Source organism: Physcomitrium patens, chromosome 4 (assembly GCF_059467195.1).
Source record: "Physcomitrium patens ecotype Gransden chromosome 4, ASM5946719v1, whole genome shotgun sequence".
In the NCBI taxonomy this organism is placed as follows: Eukaryota; Viridiplantae; Streptophyta; class Bryopsida; order Funariales; family Funariaceae; genus Physcomitrium; species Physcomitrium patens.
In genome coordinates, this window is record NC_143413.1 from 9,542,687 (window position 1) to 9,570,657 (window position 27,971).

Genomic DNA, 27,971 nt, shown 5'->3' on the forward strand with positions numbered 1-27,971 from the left:
TCATGGTATTTATTTTATCACTTGTTATACCAATAACATGATTACAATTTAAACCAACTCATAAACAAAAACATATATATATATATATATATATCTCAACATCACAACCATATCAAGCCTTATTCTCTTAATAAACTAACTTAAGTATCCATCCTATCCAATCAACCACATAAACATCACCCTTCACCCAAATCTTCTATGTTTTACAAATCTCCAAATATTATCCAAATCTTGTGCAATACAAACACAACCGTTCACTCTAGTAACATTACACTCGATCAATTCATCCAAGAGGTTGGACACCTCAACTTAATATGCAGTTTCAATATATGATGATTCCATATGGATCCAATTGTTCTATTTTACACGTGTGGTGCAAGTCAATTGTGCAAATGAAGGCTGAAGTAAAAGTTGCACACGAAGGCTGGATGGTACACGCCTTAATAGCAACAAGCAACTTCCTCTTCAGTGGTGGAGTTGACCTTAATGTCCATCAAGAATCTTGCCTTTGAAAAATGATTCAAAGGGTTGCCGTCATTTCTGCAAGCGCAAGTTCATATTCCTTCACATGTATAATCTTGAGTTCTAAGCACGATTATGAATTGTAGCTTGTACGTATTTGGGATCCGTAGAGTATGGCTTCCATAGGACAACCAGTGCAATTACATGTTGCGGGTATGAGATCACCTTCCGCTCTCACTTCAACATCTTTGACATCACCTGCGGAAACAATGGTGAACTCCACTATTTGATTAGTATCAAGCGATGACCAGGTTTGTAAAAGCGAGGAGGTTCAAGCTATGTGAGTATGGTTCTCTGGCTTTTGAGACGGGGTGGGCAAGGAAAAACATCGAACAAACGCTGGCTGAACTTCAAGATAGACGTTCTGTGAGGATTAAGCTGATGAGAGTCATTCAGCAGGGCAAACGATTACTCATATTTTACTTGGCGAACAAGCAGAATGGCAGAGTAGTAGTTCAATGTGGTCACTATCAGCACACGTTACTTCCTCGGAGTAGTAGGAATGCCTCAAACCTGTGTTTCCTGCGTGATGACTTCTGTCATGCAACGTGCTCTTGTCGGTTGTGATGATCTCAAAGGAAAGCTCCAGAAGCAGGTCACATTGTTCTACACTGCATCCAGTTGCTTACACAACTGGCAGATGCATCACTTCTGCAATTGAAGACTTTATTTGTTCTGCATTTTCGCGGCCATGCCTTGTAACTGCGACTTGAGAGAGTTAGGATTAGCCCACTGGGCGTTCATGTACGCATCATCCTCGTCCTCAGCCATTCGCTGCCACGAGCATCAAGACATCGTAATCGTGCCTCAGGTTCTCGTCGCAGCGAAATGGTGATGGACGAGGCACAACTGCTTGCAAAGAATTTCACAATTTGCTTAAATGTTAGATTTCTGAGCAGGCTTACCTTCAGCTGTTCTTGCTGCTTGAAATAATGGGCCATCATTGCCTAGTGCGTATCTGCGTCAATTGGCTGCATATTGGGAGTATTATACAGTTTAGTGTATTAATCTTGCATTATAGTATACAATCTATTAGTTGTGACTCTACACCAAGAGTTGTGACTACAGATGACACTCTTGTATACACATTATAATGTGTAATGTTTGATCACATATAATATAACATAAGATGTTTCCAACACGGCAACGGTGCAGCTAGAACTACTTGTTAGAAGCTCTTCACGAACCACAAATTCCATCTTCAGTAACGAGAGATACATCTGATCTCTAGAGACACTTACTGGTTCCCGTTCTGGGAAGCCTAAGCCTTGCGCCCGCAACTTCACAAGTATCTGTTCCACATTCACCAGTCCTATTGATGAGAACATTCAGATTTCGCAATAATACTACAGATCCTGGGAGCCATCTCAGATAATGAAAATGAACATACGACCTTCATGGTTATCTTGTGTTGGACTTTACATCTCTAATGCAATATCTTAATCTTTAGGTAATAATCTTTCAAGCTGCTGAATCTAGAGCTCCAATTTTTAAAAAATGTGAAATATAATGTAAAAATAATGTGAAATGTTATGAAAGTTTGAAATGTAATTAAAAATAAAATAGAATAAAAATAAAAATATAATAAATATAATAAATTATTTTTTCTAATTTATTTAAGTTTGTAATATAAGTTTTGTAATTAAAGATAGAAGTTGTAGGATTTATTAGAAAGAAGTTTAAAAGGCCTTTGAAGTCAAAAGTATAATATTTTGACTTCTAGACAATTCTATGTGGATAGATAAGATGAGTGACAAAAAACTTCATTTCTATTAATTGAAAGTCATGCCTAATGGGCTTTAAAATGTTATCTCAAACCACACTAGAATTTGGAACCACTATAGGGCAAGCTATTCAAGGCAAGGTAGACCATTCAAAGAAAGGCAAGGTAGTTAAAGTTTGAAGGTTGGATTCAAAATTTTTGTTTTTTGGATAAGAATTTAGGTGGAAGAAATAGGTGAATTGGAGTTATAAAGAGAGAGTTATAATTTTTTGAAATTAGAGTGAAATTTGTATAGAAACTTCCAATAGCACTTCAGCCTTTGTTAATGATACATTACAAACATTCTTCTACTACTTGATTTATAATGTAGTCAAAAGTAATTTATATTATAATATATTTCATCAATATTAATACACCAAGATTCAACAAAAATATTCTTGCACTCTAAAAATACATAGATAAGACAATTAATTTCAAGCATCAAACAATGTTCACCTTTATAGCCTATTCTTTTATACAAAAGACAAAAGAACAAAGGTAGAGTAATCTCCAATCCCATGTATGATGACAAAATATGACATGGCTTTAAAAATATATTTAGTCTATAATATCATAAAATAAAATAAAAATTGTTGCCAAAGATGTCTATTTCAAAGGATTTGAAATGGCCATTACCAAATACTTAATGTCTATATTGTCATTGAAGAATACATTGTCATCTTCCTTGAGTTGGGAAATGACAACAATAAACTAAAAAGGAATAAGTTTTAATCTATTGAAAGTCTACCAACATGAAGAAAATCAACACTTCTTTTCTTATAATAAATAATAGATGATAACATCATACAAATAAAATAAATAAATAAATAAATAAATAAATAAAACATTATCTATTGGTCTACATAATTACGATTAACAACTACTAGAACATGAATAAATCAAAAATTCAACACGTATTAAAAGACCACCAATTGAACTCAATGATTATGTGTTCACCTTGTCCACAACTATAAAACAAAACAACTTGAAGATAGCCAACAATCATTTAGGTTATAACTCAAATACATAGGTGCAACTTTAAATCTATTCTTGTGAGTGTGGCAAATATAATTAGATGTGTCTATTTGCATAAAATTATCGTACGCCATTTAAGAGTCGCTTCAACCTCGATCCTCCACCTTTTGCTTACAGGCCTCAATTAAAGTAACAAAATCAAGTTATTTTTGCTACTGACCTTTGGCCATATAATCTCACATATCATAACATCAAAGAGACCAAAAAGCAATGAATCAATCAATTCATCTTTAAACAATTTGTCTTTGAACACTCTTTTGACAAAAATCAATCCAAAACACAATGCAACACTGAAAAATCTCTAATAAAGCTTACAATATAAAACACAATAACTTTGAGATGGATATTTTTATAATAACATCATATAGTGACATAATTACAATTAAAAGTAGGTACTCAAAAGAGAAAAAAAAACATTGTGTGATATGCAAGGGATATTCCACATAATGACTGATATAATAGAGAGTGTTGGCAAAAAATTACACATCGCCTATTTCAATTTGACTAGGATTAAACCATGGTTATTTTCTACCTAGAATCACCCCTAGATCAACAAGATTGCACAAAGCTTGCAATTTTTTGCTTTTAGTAAGTTCATATTGGCTACTTTCAAAACAACTTTGTCAATACCAATCTATGTTGATGGAAATTGCCACTAAAATAATATAGATGTCTAATAACTAGAAGACATTTGTAAATACCTTGTTTAGTCTAATATCCACTCATGAAAAAATTGTAATTTCTATTTCATGCTTAACAACATTTCAAAGTGTATTTCTTACTGCAATAAATACATCTTAAGAGCAATCTATAAGTTGAAGGTGAAAGTATACACATCAATTTATACAGCCAATGAAGGCATACATATCAAAAGAATACTCTCCAATATCAATCCTAGAGAAGTTAAGTAAGCTAGAAACAAACTATCAATCTATACAAGAGCAATTTTTTCCACTACCTTCTCTTTACAATTCCAATGCTACTAATCCAATGTATCAACTATATTAGAAGTACATACATGTGTGTATCATTAGTACATGTACATACACACATCACCAAATTGTGCAAATAACATCAAAGGTACATTGGAATCAAACTAAGTGTGCTATGAGATAAGATAGTGAGTAGGTTGTGAGTGCTATGGGGATGAATCTAAGCATTGCAGGGACAAAGAACGAATAGCAAAGAGGCTTCAAGAAAGTAAGCTTGAGTTGCCCAAGAATATAAAAAATATATATATATATATAAATAAAATAAAATAAAATAAAATCCATAAAAACAATTGTACATTTATCAGATTGGAGATATTGTATCATAATTAAGGATATATTTAATATTATCAAAAAATTTAGAGGTATATTTGCTATTATTAAGAATATAAGAATATTCATAATATCATAATATATTTTAAGGATATATATATATATATATATATATATATATGATATGATATTTCTTCTTGTAAAAATTATTAAAGGTCTTATATTTATTTATATGATATAAATTGTTGATTCATTCAAGTATTAAGATATTCAACTCTTTTTGTTGTCTAACATTATAATAAATTTAAATTAAACAATAAAAATCTTTATAATTTTAAAATATCAAATTAAACTATTAACAAAATTATAATATATTGATTTTTCTAATAATAGCATAAAATCTTTTTTTTACCTTTTTTAACTATTAAGACTACCTATACTTAAACTAATATCTTTTATTATTTTTTATAAATTTAAATTTAAATTTTTTAATTAATTTGTTTCAAGAACACTATATAGAATTTTTATAACATCCATTGACTTCATCTTCTTGGAGCAACCTTTTAAATTGTTGAAATATAATAATTATATTGCCACTTCTTACTTAATTTCTTTTCTTTTAATTTTTTTCTATTTTTTCTTCTCTATTTATTTTCTAATACTTCTCTAATATCAAAAAATTCTTATTTTAAGGCCTATCTTATTCTTGATATCTTATTTCATTTATTATCAACTTTGATTTGATTAATTGGATTGACTCAACCATGGAATTAATGTGATTCATATAGGTTAATTTAATTAGCTAACTTGACTCAATTAACTCAAGTCCTTGCTTGATTTTTCTTCATTAAATTAAATTTCTAATTAACATTTATCCATCTGAAAAAATAAAAATAAAAATATTAATGATATGCTTAATATAGAATTTCTATTATATATAAATAAAGAGTTTTTAAATAAAATTATCAATTATAATATTTACTTCTTTTAATAAATTTAAAAACTTTGTAATTTTATAGAATTAAGTTAGTTAATTAAGTTAATTGTATTAAATTAAATCAATCTAACCAATCAAGTTGAAACTATTAGCTTATATATTTTCAAGAATAAATAAATTTAATAGACGTAAAACTTACAAATACTTCCAATAATAAAATTTGGTTAAAAAAAAGAATGTAATTTTGCATATGATCCAAAATTTTCAGATGTTAAGCTTTTAATTACTCTCATCTAGTAAATTGCAATGTGGTGTATAATCCAAGTATAGGGCAAATTGAGGTGGTATTAAAAAAAATTGTGATGGCACTAGCAACATCCTATAAAAAATTTACTAGTAGCAAGAGAGTTATCCAATTGTCTTAGTAACAGTTAATGATACATTACAAATATTGTTCTAATACTTGATTTCTATATATGTTTAATTTATTTGTATAATTTTGAAGCTAAATTTATCCAAGCATATAAACCTTTAATATGTTTTTTAAAAGAATTCATGTTTGTAGCTTTAAAAAAATTATATTTTTTTCTATTTTCTAATATTCAAACATATAATCTTTGCGAAAAACATATATATATATATTAAAAAATATCATATAAGTAATTTATTATATTCAGTAATTTTAAATTTTTAAATAATAAAAAGATGCAGATTTAAATGTATATTTAGAATATAATTTATTAAGATGTTTTCCATTTAAGAAGAATCATCAACAATAAAAAATAATTCCAAATGCCAAAAAAACTAAATAAAAAATAATAGCTAATATCTTAAATAAATAAAATTCAACCAGATGAATAGATTTGATTCTTTGTTTAAAATTATCTAGTTAAATTATCTCACCAAAGGCAATTAGCATTTCTTACTTAATTTTACAGTTTAACAAATCCAAAAATACTAACTACTTCATTCAATAGAAAGTATTCTTGTTTGGAATTATAAAAACTTCTTTTATATTAAAAGCTATGATCTACGAATTAATTCTTTAATAATATATATATATATATATATATATATACATATACATATTATTTTCAACTAAATAATTTATAGTTTTGACTTAGGTTTTGAGAAGTACCCTACTCTTAAAAACCACCACATTTAGGGAAACAAGTCAATAGAGTTGGAAAGTTAAAATCTTACAATGGATTGAATTTTAAAAAAAATAAAAATAAAATAAAATAAAATGTTACACACTCATTATACACATAGGTGGTATGTGAAAGATAATTATAATATAACAATTTCTAAAACTTGGTGGAAGCATTAGTTAGGGGTAAACCAACTTACTACAAAACAAAAAAATGTTTTGCATAACTTGAAGTTGCTATATGATAGAAGTAAACTAATAAAATGTACATAAGTCTGTTTGTATTTGTATTTCAAGCTAATTCACAAATTATTGGTTTTAGTCCGCTTTATGAGAATCAAGAAACTAATCAATCATTAAAAATAGACATACTTTGTTTTTATGTATAAACAAAAAAAATCTTCATAAAAGTAATAAAAATAAATAAATAAATAAATAAATAAAATGGTACAGTTCATGCAAATATATGAATTACAGTTCATGAAGTACTTCAATAGCACACAACAGCACACAATATTCAGGTGAGCCACCCTCGTAACAGTATAACTGAACAACTCTGGTCACCCTTGGATCACCATCAATTTAAAGTAAACAGCTCTGCGATGGAGCTGGCAGGACCAAGCCATGAGCGTCACGACCAAGCCTGGACAGTAGTTGGAAACCATCAGAGAAAATAATTCTTGCGCTAGCAGCTGTTCTTCCTCAGGTGCGCGTTTCCGTCGACATCGACTTTTCACGAGCCGAGACGCCGAGGCCGTTTCAACGTCCACTTCACTACTTCCCACCACCTCCTGCATGATGTGCGATTTGCAGGTGTCGGGAAAACTCGCGTACTAAGTTCGGCCTTCAAATGGCATGTGGCCCACCTGACGATCTCGCGTCACAGCTTGATCTGAAGAAGGGCAACGTCACCGCCAACCTACGCCTTGTGGCTGGGCATGCCATCCCCCACTTCCCTATCCTCACCATCCAGCGTCAACTTGGATACAAGAGTTGCGTTCCTCCGAAGTAGGGCACATTTTCGTTTCGTTCATGCCGGCACGGCCCAGCATCGGAGGTTTCTGCTAGCTGAGTGTTCTTAGGATATGGGGTCACATGGTTCCCCCCACGTCGTCATGGTGCCTATTGACCCGGCGGGGCATTTCATCCCTTTCCTCCAGTTTGCCAGTAGCTTGGCAGCTGAAGGAATCACCGTCACCTTCGTAGCCTCCGACAGCCACTTCTCCAAGCTGATAGTTCGCGGCGATGGGAGCCCACATTCAAGCTATCATCTCAGGTTCTTGGAGCTCGGAGACGCCTCGAAGCACCTCACGTCCCACGAGCTTCTCGCGGAACGAAATACGCAAGCTGAAAGAGAGAAAACTGTCAAGCTGCTGATGGAGCTGATTACAGATATCAGTTCCCCAAACGCACAGCTCTTGAGGGGCGTGCCGACCGCTGCTTTCCCCGTCTGTGTGTTGCATGACATGATGTCGTGTTGGGCTCAAGAAGCAGCCGAGCGGCTACAGATCGAGAGGCACTTGCTGTACGTCTCGGCCGTAAGTGCTCTTTCGTGTACTTTCCAGGTATGATTTATTTGTCATTGTTGCGGTGAGGCCGCACACCTTCGTCCTTTGCTTTTCTTCACGCCATCCGAAGCATCCCAGCCTGAAAATCAACCCCATTGAAGTCCGGGTTCTTGTGTTGGCAGTCGGAGCGTCTCGCTCGAGAGGGTCGAGTTCCACTCACTCCAGAAACTCAGAGCGTTCCGATTGCAGACATTCCCGGCTTGCCACCACTCCAGCCTCGAGACCTTCCTTCACTGTTCCTAAGTGCCGAAACGTACAAATGGATGAAATACAACGACTACCGAATGGCCATGGCGGACGTGGTTTTGACCAACAGCTTCTACGGTCTCGAAAAGCGAGCCATCGTTGCACTGCAGGAAGAAGTGATTGGTACTGGTGCTGGCGTGAAGGTCAGCCTCCCTCGGCACCTGCGTCTTTTCATGTGGGATACGGTTAGGTAATCGAGAATAATCCATACTCGCATGGGTTCTCGGGCCCCACACAGAACCTGCGAATTGTGACAAGAAATCCTGACTTCTCCGCTTGTGACATGAAACTCTACGACACTTGTGCAGGCGAAACATGTGCTTGACATAGGTCCAATGCTACCGGAGGCCTACTTTACGGACGACGTGAACCTGCATTTGGATGAGGAAACGGACCCTTGCATTCTTTGGCTTAGCACGCAGAAGCCCTCTTCAGTTCTGTACGTCAGCTTCGGGAGCTTCACCACTCACGGAGCCCCGCAGCTGCTGGAGTTGGCATCGGAGCTTGAAGCCAGCGGCCAGCCTTTCTTGTGGATTTTACGGCTTCCCGATTCGTTGCCTGCTCACGAAGCCACCGAGGCATCGACCTCGCTGGCGGAATACCTGCCCCCAGGTGAATGTTTTGTACCGTCCGTTGCAAGCGTCGAGGTTTCAGTGCCGCTTGCAAGACTAGAATTGAAATCTGACGCTCGACATACGTCAGTTACACCCGATGCGCCGCCTGGCTCATCGGATCCTTCCTCTCCCTCGTATGCACACTGGTCTCCTCACCTGACAGTCACACCTATGCTTGGAATCAGGATTTGAAGAGAGGACGAAGAGGAGAGGTATGTGCTACTCCAGATGGGCGCCGCAGCTGCGAATACTGAGGCATGTTGCAACCGGGGTTTTCCCAACCCACTGCGGCTGGAACTCCACTCTGGAAAGCGTGTGTGCAGGCGTCCCAATGCTTACGTGGCCCTTATGGGCAGACCAAAACCTCAACAACAGGTTAGTCGCTGAGATCCGATGTCTCACGCATGTCCTACTTTCGGGTCACTCTTCGTAACCGCCAGGTCTGCGAGGATCCAGCAATCACAGTACGGGAACCCCCACCTGCAAACACATGCAGGACTGATGCTCTGACGCCGTGGCATGACCGCAGATTCTTGGTGGACACTGCGAAGCTAGCGATCGAGTTGGAGAGAGAACCCATCGACCCAGCGCAGAATCTTGGAGACGATGGGAAGATCAAACGGCGTGTCCGAAAGGAGGAGATAGAACGGAAGATTCGCAAATTAATGCAACAGGGGGGAGACCGGACCATTCGACACAACACGCAACAAATGACACAGAATGCACGGAGAGCAGTAGCGTCTGGTGGGCCTTCGGCCAGAAACTTCGAGCAATATGTCAGCCTCTTGCGATCTGCACCTCCCTCGGCCCATCCTACGCAGAAATCCTAATTAATGCTACCGATCGAGCACGGTCTCCGACACTCCCTCTTCCACTCATCGATTTGGTCACAAGTCTCACGCCAGCGAGTGTCGGAATCGAAGCACTCGTCCACGCGTGGACTTGTGCAAACCATAAATGGAAGCGAACTGGTCACTGTTGTTTACTCTCCTCACACACTCGTCCGTCAGCATGTCCTCGCATTGGTTCTTACAAAAACTTCGTCGGCCCTGCGCGTCACCCAAACCAGCTCCGATTCGCACCGCTCACGATTGCAATTGGTATGGCATCTTAGATGCGCACAACCTTTGCGTTCAAGCCGATTACTGCCAAAACATGCGTCCTCGGAAGAAAATACCCTTCTGAAAGTCATAACGCAGGGGAACCCCACTCCCTCCTCAAGCTCGGTTTCGGCGTCTGCAAAGAGCCCATCTCCAAGCACACACCACCTACGGACTAGAAAGGGCAAAAGTCCAGTGGACACCAGGGAGTTGAATGGTGACCATTACTTCTGCTAATTCCCAAGTGATCCCACGCAAATAAGCCGTCGTACATGTCATTCAAGTAGCTTCACAACGTACTACTACTCCGTTGAAGAGAGAGAGCAGTGTGGGACTGAACACAATAATGGTTCCCTCGCACTTTCACAAAGCCTTCCACGCCCAATCGTGAGGCCTCCAGACAACACTCCCATTCGACGTGCCTGCATCGGTCCTCTGGAGCACCTGCAGGTCTGCCGTCGCTCATACCTGTGCCGGAACCGATTACCGAAACCCTTCCTAACGTTGTGCATACCACAAATCGCCCAACATCACAATCCTTCACAAACTCTAGGCACCAAGGTTCACTCCCACCGTGCTCCGCCGCGCGATGCAACCGCCTCGTTCGAACACGATCGCCATGCTTGCTAACCAGTTTCATCAAAGACGACAACCGTGACCCCCAATCGCCTTGTGGAACACCACCGGCGTGATTTTAATGCTTACAGCACCATACAATCGCCGCATCACAAACGCATCTATTTCACAAGTCAACATCCACGCATCCAACCATCCGTGCACTCCACATTCATGTGCATGCAGTCACACGCTTTCACATCCATATGCATCTCATCACGACGAACAAGCCGAATGTGACGGTTAACCAACTTCGACACCCTCCCGCTTCCGAACTAGAAGAGGGTGTCGGGGGCGTGGATATGGAGAAATGACAAAATTTTAAAAATAAAGAAAAAAAACGAGGAAACGAGGAAATGAAGAAAAATTCGGCGATAAAACGGAGGCCCACTACTGCCTCCATCTCGGTACGTTAACTTCATCTACAACCGGACATCAATTTGCACGCCCGCGCACCGTCACCGCTATGCGCGCCAGAAAGCCATCACAAGTAGCACATCTGCGCTTGGCCGTGATCAGACGTCTTCAGCCACAGATGACGCCCCAGCAGAGGGGCTGTGTGGACGGCCATGTACGCCGCATTCAACCTGCAGTCATCCGCTCCCACCGTCAGAAACTCTCCCACTCGCCTACAACAACTTTACACGATTCCACCACCGCGCAACACATCCACCACCACCATCCTAACCATGCTACCAAACCAGGCCACGACGGGCGGAAAAGACCACTCACTTGTCCACGTCGACCGGGGCCAGAGGGTCAAAGATCTCCTCCTCCTTCTGCTCCACGCTAGGGACGGCGCTTACAGCAACTGAAGCCTGTGCGTCACCCTAACGATAGTGATGTGCGCGCATTTGCGATACCCAGAACATCAAAACGAAGAAGGCCTCCATACACCTCCCTCATCTCCACTTCTCCCACCTTGGCCATTGCCCCATCCTCACCTCACTCTCACTCTCCCTCACCCCCCCTATCCTAACCACCACCCCTTCTCATCGCTACTTCTGCGCAAAACTAACAGCACGTACAAACATCCCACCTTCCATACCATGCCTTCGTAAACATGCGTTGTGTCCACTTTGCCACCATTACATCCACACAATTCAACCAGTACCCACACCAAACACGATGAAAAGGAACACCTCTCTTCATGTTACGCCTCGATTATCAATACAAGTGAAAAGAAGCGGACCGAGTCCCTCGTCTATCGACTAACCAGTTCAAGCTTTTCATTGCTCGGCAGAAAAGTCCATCCGGATGTTACACCTAACCCAACGCGTCTACCCATGGCCCCCAAGCCTACGTCAAAACATACAAAAAGCTTTCCACTACCCCTGCAGAACCAGCTTCGGCCTGGCATCTTATGACTTCAAAATGTTGCAACATCTATTGCCTTGCCATCAGTACATGTGAAGGTAAAAAGGCATCCCACGTTTCAACCACTATTCTGCACTGTCACACACGCCAAAAACGCTCCAGCAGGAAATCACTTCTCACAGTTGCTGAACTCTTCACTGTAATATGCGACCACAGCAGAGCCGGCCTCAGATCATCATTCACTAACACAATCAAACAACCATCAACAACACCGACCCCCCCCCCCCGTTCCTCTTTCATTTGCATCGCCCCCGTCCAACCACAAAGACTACCCCACTCCACCGCGCAACGTCACACTACGCGCCGTGCAATCTCTATCACTGCTCCTCACAGCCACCGTCACTTGTCCACCCCTACCAACACACGTAATCACAAACCGGGCCATCGACGCACCAGTCAACGACAGCCCACAACATACTCTAGCATACCTGCTGGGGATAGTTTCCGTAGCCAGGGTAGTTCCCGTATTGAGCGTATGCAGGGTCCTGCGGCGGCTGTGCTGGATATCCGTACTGATCGTACCCTTGCGCATATCCCTGGTAGTACCCTCCCGCGTTCCACTGGTTTGGGTCTTGGTGCTGGCCCCATCCAGGCTGCCCACACAAAAGAAACAACCAAATATCCTGTCAACGACAACCCTTGCCAAACACGCAAAATATCACGCAACTCTTCATCTCCAAGACCAACACACCATTCACTCCCCGTCACCTTCCACACAACCCTCTGACTCTCATGCAACCGCACATCCACTCCTCGTTTCCGACACAGCCTGCGACTTACATCAGCAGTCTGTTTGTTCCCAGGACTTCTCCCCCACGACAGCCGCACCGCTTGCGTCCCGATCACCGTCTGGTGAAGCCTTTGCAGCGCCTCCTCTGCACAAGCTCTGCACCCACACCTCCCACAAGCCCTTCAATCGTCACATTTTCATTGCACCCGCTCCGCCGCTGGATGCATTCCGGTCGCGGTTCACACATCATCAATATCTGCTCACATATACGCCGCGCCGACACCGCATCGGCTCACGACCTCCACCAACAACCACGACAAACACAATTTGTGCCGGACATGCCCAACCAACGGCTCCTGCAACTTCTCACGCACCTGTGTGTGAACTGGACGAAACCGCAGCCTTTCCCAGCCGGAATCTTCACGTACACCAGCTCCCCGAATTGCCCAAACACGTTTCTCAAATCTTCGTCGCCTACAGCTGGGTCAAGTCCTCCCACGAATATCTGTCCACACAAATCCACCGCATCACACCCCGTGCCTCACCTACCCCACCGCTCCACGCGTGCGACCGCATTCTATCCACAACACCGTTTCTCGAGGGAGGGGGCGGTGCGCCTGGCCAACCACATGTTCGCACGCACTTGCACCACACCACGCCACCTCCCAATCACCACATCCAACGAACCAACCCAACCAGAAACATCCCAACTCAATCACAAAACCACACCCCCCGTCACCGCAGAGAGTGCCTCATCCACTTACGGTTGTGTTGTTGGGATCGTTGTCCACGGGGAACGCCTGCGGGGATGGCTGGGCTCCGTACGCTGCATACGTGGCCACGGCCACCGGAGACACTGCATCCACTCCAAACCAACCACCACGCATCAGCCGTCAACGGGAACTTGCCAAGCCGCAAACCACGACTTCCCCTCCCACTCACCCCACTACAACCTCGAGGCGATGAAACATCGGCACAAGATTGCAAGCTCGATCAGAACCCTTCTATTTCCGTCCCTCGCTCCTCAACCACATCCACCGCCAAATCTCAAACCGGTGGACCCCCAAAAGAATGCACCCAAATCGATGGTCACGCATAACAAATTCATACGACGCACATCCACGCTTCCACCCGGCATGCAAGAACATCAACCCCCATATCTGACCCGTCATTCGATGCAACGCACCCTTCCAGCGCCCGACATGCGCCACCCTCACGCATACGAATGCAACACCCGGGATACCCTGAACCCGCTGAGCCTCCATGCGCAGCCCACCGACAAACCAGTACAACATGAGGCTGACCTACAAGGAGCCGCGAATGAACGGTAGCGCTCACAAACCATGGCTTGGCCACCTAGACCAGCACGACGTCACCGCCCTCTTCACATTGCAACCGTGTACTTCCATCCCCCGCACATCAATCACACACTCGCCACCGACCTCCAAAGCGATGACACCTACGAAGAACGTCCAAGCCCAGTATCTACGCCACACCTGATCATCAGACACTGGACCTTCGACGCCGCATGGTGACCCCGACCACGCACTTGACCCGATTCTCAACCTCGCCCATCCCTCTACACTCATGCATGGGCATAGCTTCGGTCCCGCCACGCCTCCCACTCGGATGACCAAGACTACGAATGCCACGTGAACCGTGACAACGCCGACGTGCCCCACAAACTGGACTACAACCACACCCGCGCAGCATCCGAAAACACCAAGGGACATGGCTACAACCAGGGAAAATGCTCATGTGCCACAAGGAAATCACTACAACGGAAAACCACGCAATGCAGTAGCAAAACGTCCAAACAGAGGACACTGACCTAAATTGCGGGCCACCCACTACTGAGGGTGCTTTCCTAGTCCCCGGAATCTTGTTTTAGGCACCCTTGGTAGCGAGTCCCTTGCCCTCCTGCTTCGACACACATTATTGACGCATGAGCTTACCCACCACACATCACCTCGACCCACACCACCTCCCTCACCCTCGCACCAACCACCCTCCCACCACTCCTCTCCTCACCACATTGCACACACAACTGCAACGACCAGCACTACGACTCATCACCCATGCTCGCTTACACGGCCGCCACACGAATCCACCCAAGCCCTCACTCCTGCTTCTGGCCTGCACCTACGCTCATCCACACGACGCACAAACTCATTCAACGACCGCGACTCCCACACCACCACCTTTCGGGTTCAGCTGGGCGGGCCCCAGAGACTTCTTCGGAGTCGCTGCGCTGATCCGCATCGGCCTGCTCGAGCAGTAGACCCCGTTCATCTCGCTCATCGCCCGGTTCCTCTCCATTTCGTCGCCGAATCGCACGAATCCGTACCCCTTCGACCGACCCGTGTTGGCGTCCGTCACCACCTTCGCGCCCTTCACAGATGGGTACCGCGTCCGAAACGTCTCCTGCAGCATGTAATCCGTCACGTCGGGAGCCAAATCCCCCACAAAGATCGAGTGCTCCGGTCCCGCCTCCGGACGCCTCTCCCCTATTCCAAACGAAGCCCAATTCAGCCGGAATGGCTGTTCCGTGTTCGGCATCTGAGTCCCGTTGTAAGCTTGCAGAATCTTCTCCGCTGCCGCGTGGGACACGAATTCCACGAACCCGTACCCCTCCGAGTACCCCGTCTGCTTGTTGCGTATGATCTTCACGGACTGCACCTGCAACAACCACTCCCACTTCTGTCAGCGCGTCCTCGCCCGATCCCACCGCGTTCTGCCCCGTCCGAGGCACGTCATATCACCCCATGCCCTGCAGCCATCCCTTCACTCCGACTCCCCGTCCACTCCCGCCTCTCCAATCGCTCCCCCTCCGCAAAACCGTCACATCATCATCATGCACAACCATCCATAACAAACACCTCAAACGCCCCACATATGCCTCGCTTCTGTCCACATAAAAACGAACTCGCCTCCCTCAGCAACCGCTACCCGACCGAAACAGCCACCGACCAACCGTTGCCACAGCCGACACCGGCGATCTCCAAGCGTTCGTCATCACTCGGACCAAGCCCAATGCTATCAACTCTCTGCTTGCTTCTGCCACCTCTCGAACAAACTGTTCGTCCGTGGGACGATTCAGGACGCACACACCGCGTGCATTGCAACGCTACTTCCCACGCTTTCACGACATGAGGCACGGCAGTAAGGGTACCATCAGAGCTTTGTGCTCCTCACTAACTCACGGCTCAAGTGCGCAGAAGTACACGACCTATGTAGTCCATCACGCCCACACCACCCACCCCCCCCCCATTACCCTGCAACACCCAATCCAAGGAAACCCCACAATCCGAGATCGCCTCTGCGGGCCGAGGAAAGGTGTTCGAAAGGGCACCTCTCCAGTGTGTACAAAAGCTGTGTGCAGGTAATTCTCGTCCATCCAGTACTGCAGGTCTCCCACCCACAGCGTCTTCACCTCCTCGTGACTCTGAGGCTGCATCCCCGTTTGCTGCATCATCACCCATTGCTGCGGCTGCTGTTGCCCCTCTGGCTGCTGCCCGTGCGGGGGCCCAGCCCCTGCTGGTGACTGCATCATCCTCTCCGAGCCCTCGATTCCAAACACCTGGCACTTATACTTCCGCTTCCCAAGCTCCCTCTAGGACCTCCAGTTTCTGAACACAACACCAACGACGCACCGCACTCTTTGTTACTCATGATACTCCACGGCCCCGGACACGATCACCACGCATAACAGCTTCCCGCTTTCTCCCATACTCTCTCCGCAAAACCCTCATCCGCACCACACCCGCCACGCCCAGAACAGCAACAACATTGCACCACTCGCAGGACCGAGGGGCATAAGAAAATCCTCACTCGTTCCTGCATTCTCTCCTCCACACCGACCCCCTACAATTCGCTTCGCAACAATTCGTGTCCACGATGCGGAGCAGCTCCACAGCAGGTCTAACGAGTTTCCGCCCACAGCAGTTTTAACCGCACACCGCAGGTGCAAGCTACAGTGAAACCTAGAACTCCCAAGACTGCACGCGTCCCCCCGCACGTCGGAGCAAGGGCAAGGCTTACAAACACCCGCCACAGACCTAACGACGGATTCCCTACACCTCCTCGCCTGATCGCCACTTCTCTGCACTCCACCAGCAAAAGATAAACCCACGGCCTCGCCACAACCCAACCGATCACTCACAACGTCCACCTCCTAAAACGTGACCCACCACATTGTCACTCGACGTCAACCTCGGCCGACTCTCTGGCTCCGAACTCCGAACCCCAACGCCACCCGAAACTGCCCGCCCAAAACCCTAAATCCGACATATCATCGCCCACGGCTCTCTCCGCATCGGAACCACCCACCACCAGACCAGAATCTATTAGGTCCTCCGACCGCCGCAACCACCAGCGCATCAATTCCCGCGCGCTGAACCATTGCACCCCTCCCCAGCCCAGGCACCAGCCACAACACCCGGTCCCAAGCCCAAACCCTCGCACCAGCGACAGTACAGAGGGCACTCCCAAGCCGAGAGAAAAAAGAACTGCATGACCGAGGGCCGAAGAGAGAGAGAGAGAGAGAGAGAGAGAGAGGGAGAGAGAAAAGGAAACACAGGGGGAAAAGGTGAAGAACAACAGCATTCGTACCTGCAGCAGGTCAAGCTAGGCTCGCGAGCGGAGGGACGATCCTATGCGGGGGCAGAAAGGAAACGCAGGGGCAATCGAAAGGAAGCAGTCGCAGGTGCGGGAGACAGAGAGGAGCCTCGACACCCCGAGTGAGTGAGAGAGTGCGCAAAGTGGGAGGAGCAGGTGAGCTTCACGACGGGCTCCCACTCTGTCCCCCCTCCGATGGCCCCGATGCGTGGCCTCGCTCTCATCGTGGCCGTCGCTCGGATCCCTCTGACGCTCCGCTGTGGCTCCCTCCCTCGCCTCGAATCCAAGCATGCGGCTCTCTGGACGGTCCCGATTACGCCGCGTGAGTCGCCGTCGTCGTATTTTAAACGTCTATCCGTCGGCTCGCTGACTGCTGAGTGTTGCTATCTAACGAGTCCCGCCCTTTTTTTGTATCATTCATTCGTTCTTTCGTTCGGGGGTTGGATGAATCTGCAATCTCGTGCAAGCTTTGGCGGAGGAGTTGGCAGGACCCCTCCTCCCCCAAAGCCGACGGTGGGACGTCGGAGATTTCCATCGGTCTGAATTTGTAAACAGCAATAATAAATAAAATGTTAAGAAATTCATAAAATGATAAATGCAACTATACTCGTTATTGTATCGTCAAAGAAAGAATTGCAGTGATTTTGAAACAAATCTGCACAATACAGGCTAATCTAGTGATCCAAGCCAAGGAACTACTGAATATATCCAACAATTTAATCGAACATCAAGCATTGGTCCTGTAATATTAAAAAATTATATTTTTGCACATACCCGATGATTATGAGAAAGTGCAAGGTTCGTAAATATGTGGTTAATATACACAACATGACTATTCAACGCGGAGTTGCTGCCTGGCATTAATTGGCTCCCACAATATATCCCCAGCCAAAGCAACCTTTCCACGGCTATTATTTCCTGCACACTACTCTTGACAGAAACCTTCGTAAATAAACGCAGGCACTTTCAACACGTTCGTCTTCGAAAGTGAATGATTAAGTTTGCACTGTTTGCTCGTAAGCGATTTTTTTCGGAGACGATATCGGAATTAAAGACGTGGAACTTGGTTTCAACTTTTGCGATAAACTTAGAAAGCTTCCGTAAGAATCCACATGGGCTTTGAACTGCCCTCTAAGCAGACGATTGCTCCACCTGAACTTGAGAACAAGCCTGAATCTGGCTCCAAGAGGGAAGAAACTCAGAAAAAACAAACTCAAAGAAAGATGGTGCGAAACAATTTCAAAAACAAAAACGTTATAAATGCAAACTACACCAACCAAGAACGCAATACTTCTATGCCACCTTTAACTCTAAACTTCACAGAGTATCTCCTTTTACATAGGACACGAATGCTTAAGCAATTGAAATTTTATTTTCTTGAGGTCTTGAGAGGAAGGAGTTTCTTGTACCGGAGCACAGAACCTGCTTATTGATTTGGACTTGGCTGAAAATATACCAGCGGTAAATTCACGTAAATGCGCCATCAACTTGATTGTGAGGGAAGATGGTATTGAAGAAGTTACAATCAACTTGCAAACAGCACACCAAGTAGGTAGCATTCCTACAGGCCGCTTTCGGGTCTCAAAACTCGCTAAGCACTGACTGGATAGCAACTGAAATATCATGATCATCTACTCAGAGATTAAAGACCAAACACCGCTGAACCACAGTGCGCCTATCATTTTGACGGAACAACAACCAGTTTGTCTTTACGAAATTTCTCAGTTATACGCGGAAGTGGAAACTTCCAACAATATCTGTAACCGTATGGTTTGAACATATGGGTGTGCTATCATGAAGGTTACTTGGGGACTCCAGTACTGCCACAACTTTCTTTACAACACCATATAAGGAGCAAATTTTTGTACGGTTCTGTGTACAGTAAGAAATTCTTCGAGTACCTGGCTAAATTGTAGATGGAACGTACTGACCAGCGACTGGACAACTGGATCAATTCTCTCATTACATTCACAAATGGGTGATGCCTACCGCCTTCCTAACATTTTTAAGGGGTGAATATGCTCGCCAGCAACATCTGAAGCGATCGATTTCTTGTCACTTCCTCCATTGTTGCTGTGACAGGTCTTCCAAAGGAATAACCGAAGTAAATTTAGACATCAAAACTCAAGAGTTTATGCTTGAAATTGTACGACGATTCGCTTCATGAACTAAAGGTTACGACAGAAGGCGGGTACGGTGCAACCTGTTCGCAGTTGTCAAACCTACGTGAAACAAAATTATACTGTGATATAACTAAGTATCAAGGCAAAGATATCAACTTGCTGAGTACTATCATACCTGACAAATGGCAGTAAATTTCTGCAACAAACAAATTTAGACTAAGCTGAGGAATAGCACGACCTTCACTTTCAGCACTAAGCGAAGATAAATTGACAAATGTCACCATGAAGGCGAGAAATTTACCGCTTTCCCAAGAAGCGTTGCAGCCACGTTGAACCCTTTATCATGTTTTTGAAAGAAGGGTAACGATGCATGCATTGTGAACATCCTGCATCCAAACGGATATAAACTTTTTAAATATGGGAATACTAAAAAGGAACTAGCAAGACGATTGTGTTGTGGCCTTTAATTCTTTATTTTCACGAATTAAGGTAAATCGAGTAAAAGGAGCACCTGTAACAATAATATCCCACAAGTCTTCCTCTTCGGCAGATTCCTCTAACCTTTCTGCCTGCAAAAAAATATAGTTGAAATGTTCTTCAGTTCTAACATTTTGAACGATTACACAAGGAGTTGCCGTTACAGGAAAAGCTCTGGATGCACTGCAGTAGCTCCAGGACAATATTTACTAGATTCTAATCTAGTTTTTGGTCGAATTTTAATCCTATTTATGTAAAAAACCAGGTCGGATGCTCACCTTTTGGCATCGCTCCAGATTCATCAATATCAATGCAAAAACAGTATGCAGAACAGCAGGACCAAACCCGGGATACTGAGAGAGGGCATTTTCATTGGTCAAACCAAGAACCATAGTGCATAGACTTGCCGCCAATGCACACTCCATCACCTGCTTTCCTTGAACTGAACCAGAGCAGACACAACTTCAACTCAGAGGCTTGAAATATATCAAAACAATACGTTTATACCGATTTCACAGAATTAAATAAACATTGAAATTTTCATAGGTTATTTCTTTAAAGAAACACTGGTGAAGTTGTAATTGAAGGAATAGGCAATGCTCAAGCTTGATTATTTTGAACATATAATCAAAAAGAACCAGAGCGAAAGAAACAGCACGATTCGATCCAAATGGTGGATACAGTAAGGGAATGGAGCAAAAATAAGCAAACCTGCCCAGTTGGCAAGAGAAGGCACTGCAGGAATGAAGTCCGTAACCTTGATAGATCTACCCAAGCCATCCTTTCGTTGCAAAGCAACCCGAACAGAGACGCTTGCATCATAAATCGTGAAAATAAAGAAATAAGAGACAACTCAATTAGAGAATGTTATGCTAACCCTACAGTTAGAAGTTGTTTAAAGTAATTTCCAGCACATATCTCCAGGATGAAATTCTAAACTAGAAAGATAATTATAAAGAGAAATAAGCAGCAAAATTCCCAAAAACACAGCAACACGTTGAAATACCTTGATAAGCAGGTTCAAAAGTGTATCACAAGCATCAATTATTGCAGCACGACATTCGAAGCCTCTTGTTTCCGTTGCTATACGCACAAACTGAACAATCTGCAGGAGAGAAACTTCAATTATTGGAAACATGAATTTTAAATAAATTATAACGTGCATTGCACATTTCTCAAGAGTTTGCTACCAAAAATCATAGTATGGGAAATTCATTGACAGAAGGATAAAGCTGCCGAACTGAGGCCAAGCATAACCAATTAGCGAGCTTTTCCAAACTTGTCTCAGTAACTACACTAGGTAGAGGAACTGACTGCAAGTATGGAACTGACCTGCTGATGAGCTCCAGAAAGAACCAGAGCTTTGCAACCATCAAGCTCTGTAGTAATCTGTGACAAGGCAGGTAACATGAAGCTGACAGCTTCCAAAGATCTGCACTTAAAGTAAGCACCTTTTAGCTTCAGAAAACAAGAGCTGACACTTTTACATTCAATCACATTGGTACTAGGATACATTTAAACAATCAGTCCACAGAATAAGTACTTCAAACAGCTGGCATCGATAAGTGAGAAACTTGGTGGGAATGTACCCATTCTGCCCTTCTCTGGTAACAGAGAGCAGGAATTTAAGTAACTTGTATACCCGATTTTGGTGGGCAAGAGGAGTTTCCGCCAAATACCTGAAAGACCCTGGTTCAAATTTCTTACTATAAAGGTGATATATGCACTAATGGTGGAAATAGGAACCAAGCAGAAGCTTAATAATTCCAACAATCTACTATTCGATTTGTTTAATTAGATAATCATCTTGGACAACATACAAGTTTTAGGGACATAAGATGTGCATAAGGTTAATTGTTCTTCAGTTGCACTCGAACATACTCCAGGCTATAGAAGTTCATGAAAAGGAGGGTGCACAACAATAACCTTCCCAGCAACCGTACAGTGCCTGCAGCAAATTCCCACACGTGATATCATTTTCCTGAGCAAACCAAAAACAGACATGTAAGATGCCACTTCCATCTCATGAAACAGAAATGGAAGATTATATAAGATGATAAAGAGTAAGTATACCTGCTCTACTTGTTTCTCGAAAACATTTCGCTAAAAATTGGTAGCTAAGTGCGAAACCCTCATTTCACATCACTAATCACGACCCGAAACAAGAGAAAGGGATTCTGATTTCGTGATAAAAGTGAAACCACGGTTGTGAAGTACCAACCTGAGCATCCTCAAGAAACTCAACAATCAAACCTACAACTTCGGTTAACGCAGCAACAGCTTTTTCCATCGTAGACTCCATCAGCTTATCTGATGACACAATCAATGCATGCACACGAATATCAAAACATTCGAAAAAATGTTGTAAGAAAGGAGAGGGAATGACACAGTCCGAGAAACTGCAATGGCACGTTGCATTAAAAATTAGCACTTACTAGCCACATTCTTTATGAAACCAATGTGCAATATACCAAATCACACTACTACATACACTCAGCAATTCGGTGTACCTTGCTGTTCAACGACAACAATGATGATATGTTCCAAGAGAGCGAAATAAGTAGCCAGTCCCTGCTGGTTGCCAGCAGACTCAGCAACTTGAGCAGTTTCGCCTCCTCCAGAATCAAATGTTTTCCTTGCAACTTCATTCAAAAGTACTGCGGTTTCAATTCTCAGTCTCTACCACCAGCATAAAGAACCTGATTTTGAACACTGGTTTCTCTTAGCATAAATGTGGAACAAAGTAACACACTCCAAAGCTATTTCACAATCAGCATCCCACATAAAAGTTAAGAAAATGCAATTTATGAACCGAATCACCGAAGCAAATAATTAGACTCTATATATTTGACTCTGCAGATATGAAGGATTTCCACAAAATACAAATAACATTGTGGAAATGTTCAAGCAGATGATCTTGGAGAGCCTAGTACATACAAAATTTATTAATACATTCAAAAACTTAAGAAAAATAACCTCTAAATTCATCTCAACGAATCAGACTTGCGTGTAAACAGCAAGGAACTGAGGTCACCTGTCTGATGGAAAAGGCATTGGAACTTCTGGAACAACCAATGGCCCCAAAAGCAAAGGCTCTCCAACAATTTCTACCATGGCCTCTGTGATTTCTAAAGCCAATTGCCTCTTTTCTGCCACTGCTCCCACGATATAGAACCAAATATGAGAAGATATAAATTAGTTGAACTTCTGGCACTAACTGGAGAGAGAGCTGGGGCAGAACGACAAGCGAGTCCATACTTTAGATGTGTCCCATCTCGTCTTTCCTCGATTAGTGAAATATAATACAAAGCAGGGACTCGGTTCTCCTGCAACACAAGTGATCAAGCTTATAGTTATGATATGACACCTATCTGAAATTTTCGCAACAAGAGACAGACATTCATAATTACGTTAAAACCATAAAAAATGCTCGTTATTACAAATTAAGAACATCACTATAAGTACAATATGCCTCAGAAATCAGGTGCAGAAACCTCAATAGCAACAATGCAGCGGAGACCGTTTAAGCAAAGAAGATAGAAAAGAGCCTTAGCATACCAACGCGGTTGTTTAGAATAACACCAAGACCTGAACGTATATTGGCACGTCAGTCAGAACTTAGAGTGGTGTTCTGTATAGCAAGTCGAACATGAGCCTGCAACTCAATCAAAAGGACGTCTTGAGAATGAAATCGAAAAATATCAAACAAGGCCCTTATCACACATATAAATGCTGTGACAAAGACTAGTCTCCCTTTGTTGAATTTGCCTAGAGATAGTGCGTAGTTAGGCAGGAATCTTAAAATTACGACAGAGCAAGCAAAGAGAGTACCAAATATTCCGATGCAAGAAAACAGTGAAGCAGAGACATTGCTTCAAACTTGAAGACATCTTGCTGAACAGCTAACTGCCTTGCTACATTGGGAACCTGAAAACAAGCCACAAAAACCTTAGGCACAGAAAACAAGCAAGCATAACAGAACCACTGTCATAACTGAAGGATTGCCCTTCAAAATGCCGATATATCCATCTTTTCCATTTTCAGTACTAAAAGAGTAATGCACTCAAGCTATTATGGCCCTGATTGAACAGTTCTTATCCGGACTGAAAGAGTTCAAAAGGAAGTGATTCTTACCGTGGTTGCCAGTTCTTTTGAGCACTCCATGATCTCCTGCACAGCTCCCGTGGTAGTGAACATAAACAATAATAACCTGACAGCTACAGGTATCCAATTTGCATCTGTATGTACAAAACAATAGGGCCTGTCATGATATGTTCTAACCATGGCAGCATAAAAAGAAATTATTCTTGTGCACTAATGAAGTGTAGCACCCAACTAACATGGAGGGATAAAATGTTAAGGAATAAGCAGAACAGCTAGAGAGAATTAAGAATCCAAGTAACTAGATATCTCTGAAGCAGGACAATGCAGCAATCACAAGATAAAGATACAGTACTTGGTGGTGCCTCGCTCAAACGGCGTACCACTGTAGTCAAGACTTTTTTCCGCGATAGAGTTTCCAATCCCTTGTCTGATGCTGGGCCTGTGGCAAGCAAGCGCTCCAAAGAGTCTCCAGCGGCCACTTCATCCTCCCTGATCATAATAAACAAACTATCAACATGATAGGAATCACCATACTTCATCAGGTTGGGTTTCAATCAAGAAAATGGATCACTGAAAGGATTGTCAAAGCTGTTAAGAATTTTTCAAAAAAGACAGGATGAGGAAACTAGCCGATGAATGAAAAACCGAGAATCTCAGAAATCCCAAAAATTATTTATTAAGGCACTTGCAAACGCCGCCCTGAACAAGAATTGCAGATTTGACATTTACAAACGGTGTATAAACAGTGTAGAGTAACCTTAAGGATAAGAAAAAAATCATTGAAAATATATTGTTGATCACAAAACAGCCTTGGCTCCTTAACAGCCTAATTACGGATGAAAGACATATAGCACTTCAGGACAACTCAAAATTCTCACCTACTTCCCAAATATCTTTAATTGAAGCGGAATAAAAAAATAAAAAATAAAAAATAAAACTTTAACTGGAGAAAACACCGTAAAGGAAAAAGCGGAAGAAAAAGATTGAGAGGAGAAAAAGAAGGAGGCAAATTATACCTGCTTGCTAAAGTTTCAAGGAACTTTACTGATGGTTTCATCCATCGCTGCAAGCTCCGGAAAACGACAAAAAGCGGAGATAATAGAGAGAGCCAAATGCAAATAACCCTGTTGCTGCTCTTTGTTACTGTATCCAATGGCTTCGCCTCCGCTGTGTCCTCTGGCTTGCCCTGTCCCTGCCACATAGAAACATTGGATATTTGCTTCATCGAGCATCAAATGAAGCTGATCAGAACCTGCCAGCAACATCGCAAACTCGTCTGCAGCAGCCACCAGAGAAAGAAACACTGACCGGATGTAAATGCTTACGTTTAGAGCTATTATTCTTTCGCACATCTGTACCGTCGCGCTGATGACATAATCAATAAGCCCGAATCCTATCGTACATGCATGTGAACGAAGCTCTATTGATACTTGTATAGCCGCTTCATTCCCGGTAAAGTCTTGCGTAACACACTGGGGAAGTAGCCAAAACATCATCGGTGACAATTATCCATAAATAGAAACTCATATAATTCTAGACATCCACTGTTATTAAGATTGATTGCTTACAAGAATGGACCTCATAGTAGTGGTAGAATTTCTCGGTGGTTATCTCAAAATTCAGTTAAAGATTTTTTTGTAGAAGAATGCAGATGGGCGATGAAGGGTGCGTAATTCATAAAATCAGTAGTAGTAATTTGCTGAATCAACTTGAAAAAAACACACAACAGGGACTGCGGCAAGGTTATGCGTAATTGTAACATCAATGCCAAAATCCTACAAGTAAAATTTAAAGATCCTCCACCAATTGTGCAATTCACTGGAAGAATTATAAAGAGAAAACCACGCAAGAGAAACCGAAAATTCGAAGCGAAAGCAAGGCAACCCTCGAAGAAAAGCTACGTTCAGAACTGTACTGATAATTTTATGCAACATGAACCTCTGGAACATCAAAAGCCACGTAAAACTTGAGCTCATATTAATGTATGCGACAGAGACAGCAGATGGGACAATGCAGGTCAAAAGAAAGCAGCAATTACTAAAATTCATATAACAAACCCTAATGTCACGCACAAACTACGTAATCTAGATGTAATTAGACTACATACTAATAGGAATCGGGCACAAGGAGTATTTGTATCGTATTTCTGTGCGTATACTTGCAGTATCGGATGTCCGAAGAATACAAGTTCCCGGTTACATTGTGCTTCTCAAGCTTACGACTAAGTTTGCGGAGGTGTTTTTAAATGTAAAAAATGCCAAATATCTGCCATACCTCTCTAGTGCACATTCTAGATCGGACGTTTATGTCAAGTAACGTGACTTACTGTTTGTTTCACTGACTTGGTGAGCATTTTCAGCTCTCTAGTTATGTTCTTGAAGGAATTGACATGTTCTTTTTTTGGAGTCTCATGTTTTTAGAAAAATGCATGAATTGATTTGGAATTTTGTACCAAAAGAAAGTCCAGATGTAATAATTAATGGAATGAAAGAATAAATAATAAATAAAATTGATAACATATGGCTGTATGAGATTCAAAGATGACAATATTTGATTGATGAGAGCATTCATTCTACTTCTTTTTATGTAGATATTTTTAGAAGCTTGCTTAATTGGATTAGAGAACAACAAAGCATATTATAAATCTTATGTTGATAATAGCAAGGATTTTAGGCAGTTGAGATGAAATGTGATTAGTTGGCATTTGTGGTTGTTATTTTTATTTTTTCTTCTCAAAGAATGCTACCTTAAACTTCATTTCTTCATCTCATTTCTAAAATATTTCATAATCAAGTTGGATTTTAGTATTTTACAAAGGATTGTTTGATTGATGGAATTGTAATCATGTTTATATTAAGGACATGAATCTCAAAGAAAGAAAACACAACACACTCTTGTGTTACTTGAAAAGATAAGAAAGTCACTCAAAGATGGTAATATATTGAATTAAAATGGCTATTGCCAAAGACAAGAAGACTAGAAAGTCTTGAAACAAGATTAAAGACTAAAAAGACATTGATAAGAGTGAAGAAGGCTTCACTCTTGTCTCCATATATATTATCTAACTAGGAGCTATATAATTGTGATGTAATATAGCTAATGGGTAAAAGAGTAAAGAAAATATTATATTATAAAAAATATTATTTGAAAATATTGTAGCAAATTATCTTATAAATATAAATAATAATCAAAAAGTAGTAAAACTAAAAATAAAAATGTTGCCTTTTTAAAAAATTAATCTTCTATTTATTTTGTAGAAACATAAATAAGACAAAATAAGATAGATTAAAAAAATAAAGGATATAAATACATATACAAAGAAGTTAGGAGATGATTTTAATAAAAATTATTTTAAAAAAACAAGAATTGATATCTAAAAAGGACCAACTACCATAATACAAACATGATCACAATTCTATCAATTAAGATCGAAATCAACTCCCAAGGCACAAAACCATGCACCTACGGTGATTCTAAGGTTCTTTTGTAAATCAAAGATTGATATTTAAAAAAAAAAAAAAATTATAAGATTTCTTTGAGTATTGGTTTTGTGCAATTTGAGTTTGTAATGACTTTATAAGCACTTTTTAAAATTAGAGTTGTTTTTGGTGAATCTAATTTTGTAAAATATAAAAAAGAATTATATTTGAAAGAATTTTATAAATTTGGTAGTAGATCTACAAGTCAAAATTTTTGGATTTGTGATTATAGTTGTTTTTATTACATAGTATA

At 42.1% G+C, this 27,971-nt stretch overlaps 4 protein-coding genes across 10 annotated transcripts; 1 reads left to right on the forward strand and 3 right to left on the reverse strand.

Annotated features, from left to right (window-relative positions):
* The first annotated feature begins 7,110 nt into the window (after positions 1-7,110).
* On the forward strand, positions 7,111-9,668 carry LOC112281563 (UDP-glycosyltransferase 72B1). The gene is made up of 4 exons (XM_090250176.1): positions 7,111-8,233; positions 8,359-8,625; positions 8,770-9,242; positions 9,304-9,668. Exons 1-4 carry the CDS (start codon positions 7,754-7,756, stop codon positions 9,527-9,529), a joined length of 1,446 nt encoding a protein of 481 aa, XP_090106302.1. The 5' UTR covers positions 7,111-7,753; the 3' UTR covers positions 9,530-9,668.
* Positions 9,669-11,114: 1,446 nt separating this feature from the next.
* Positions 11,115-17,659, reverse strand: LOC112281247 (polyadenylate-binding protein RBP47B'). Of its 5 annotated transcripts, none has more exons than XR_016502597.1 (9): positions 17,530-17,659; positions 16,271-16,547; positions 15,120-15,597; positions 13,683-13,774; positions 13,293-13,423; positions 12,969-13,074; positions 12,617-12,781; positions 11,544-12,325; positions 11,115-11,398 (listed from the first exon to the last, which is right to left on the reverse strand). XR_016502597.1 is itself a non-coding variant. In XM_024517536.3 (9 exons), exons 2-9 carry the CDS (start codon positions 16,469-16,471, stop codon positions 11,296-11,298), a joined length of 1,362 nt encoding a protein of 453 aa, XP_024373304.1. In that variant the 5' UTR covers positions 16,472-16,547; positions 17,530-17,659; the 3' UTR covers positions 11,115-11,295. The 5 variants fall into 5 exon arrangements, 3 of the variants coding, with proteins under 3 accessions (XP_024373304.1, XP_024373306.1, XP_024373305.1); XR_016502598.1 differs by lacking the exon at positions 17,530-17,659 and adding an exon at positions 17,109-17,239; XM_024517536.3 differs by having other exon boundaries at positions 11,544-11,629.
* A 1,557-nt stretch (positions 17,660-19,216) lies between these two features.
* Positions 19,217-23,249, reverse strand: LOC112281564 (uncharacterized). Its single transcript, XM_090250177.1, has 12 exons — positions 23,170-23,249; positions 22,646-22,770; positions 22,353-22,445; positions 22,062-22,083; positions 21,725-21,814; positions 21,468-21,567; positions 21,142-21,240; positions 20,847-20,916; positions 20,414-20,577; positions 20,170-20,227; positions 19,960-20,044; positions 19,217-19,757 (listed from the first exon to the last, which is right to left on the reverse strand). Exons 1-12 carry the CDS (start codon positions 23,247-23,249, stop codon positions 19,697-19,699), a joined length of 1,047 nt encoding a protein of 348 aa, XP_090106303.1. The 3' UTR covers positions 19,217-19,696.
* On the reverse strand, positions 22,649-27,870 carry LOC141045278 (uncharacterized). 3 transcript variants are annotated; one of them, XM_090249696.1, is made up of 9 exons: positions 25,808-27,870; positions 25,565-25,711; positions 25,256-25,431; positions 24,592-24,728; positions 24,270-24,373; positions 23,967-24,062; positions 23,694-23,790; positions 23,170-23,461; positions 22,649-22,834 (listed from the first exon to the last, which is right to left on the reverse strand). In XM_090249696.1, exons 1-7 carry the CDS (start codon positions 25,820-25,822, stop codon positions 23,743-23,745), a joined length of 723 nt encoding a protein of 240 aa, XP_090105822.1. In that variant the 5' UTR covers positions 25,823-27,870; the 3' UTR covers positions 22,649-22,834; positions 23,170-23,461; positions 23,694-23,742. The 3 variants fall into 3 exon arrangements, with proteins under 3 accessions (XP_090105822.1, XP_090105821.1, XP_090105823.1); XM_090249695.1 differs by having other exon boundaries at positions 23,170-23,290; positions 23,394-23,461; positions 25,565-27,870; XM_090249697.1 differs by having other exon boundaries at positions 26,155-27,868.
* Positions 27,871-27,971: the final 101 nt, after the last annotated feature.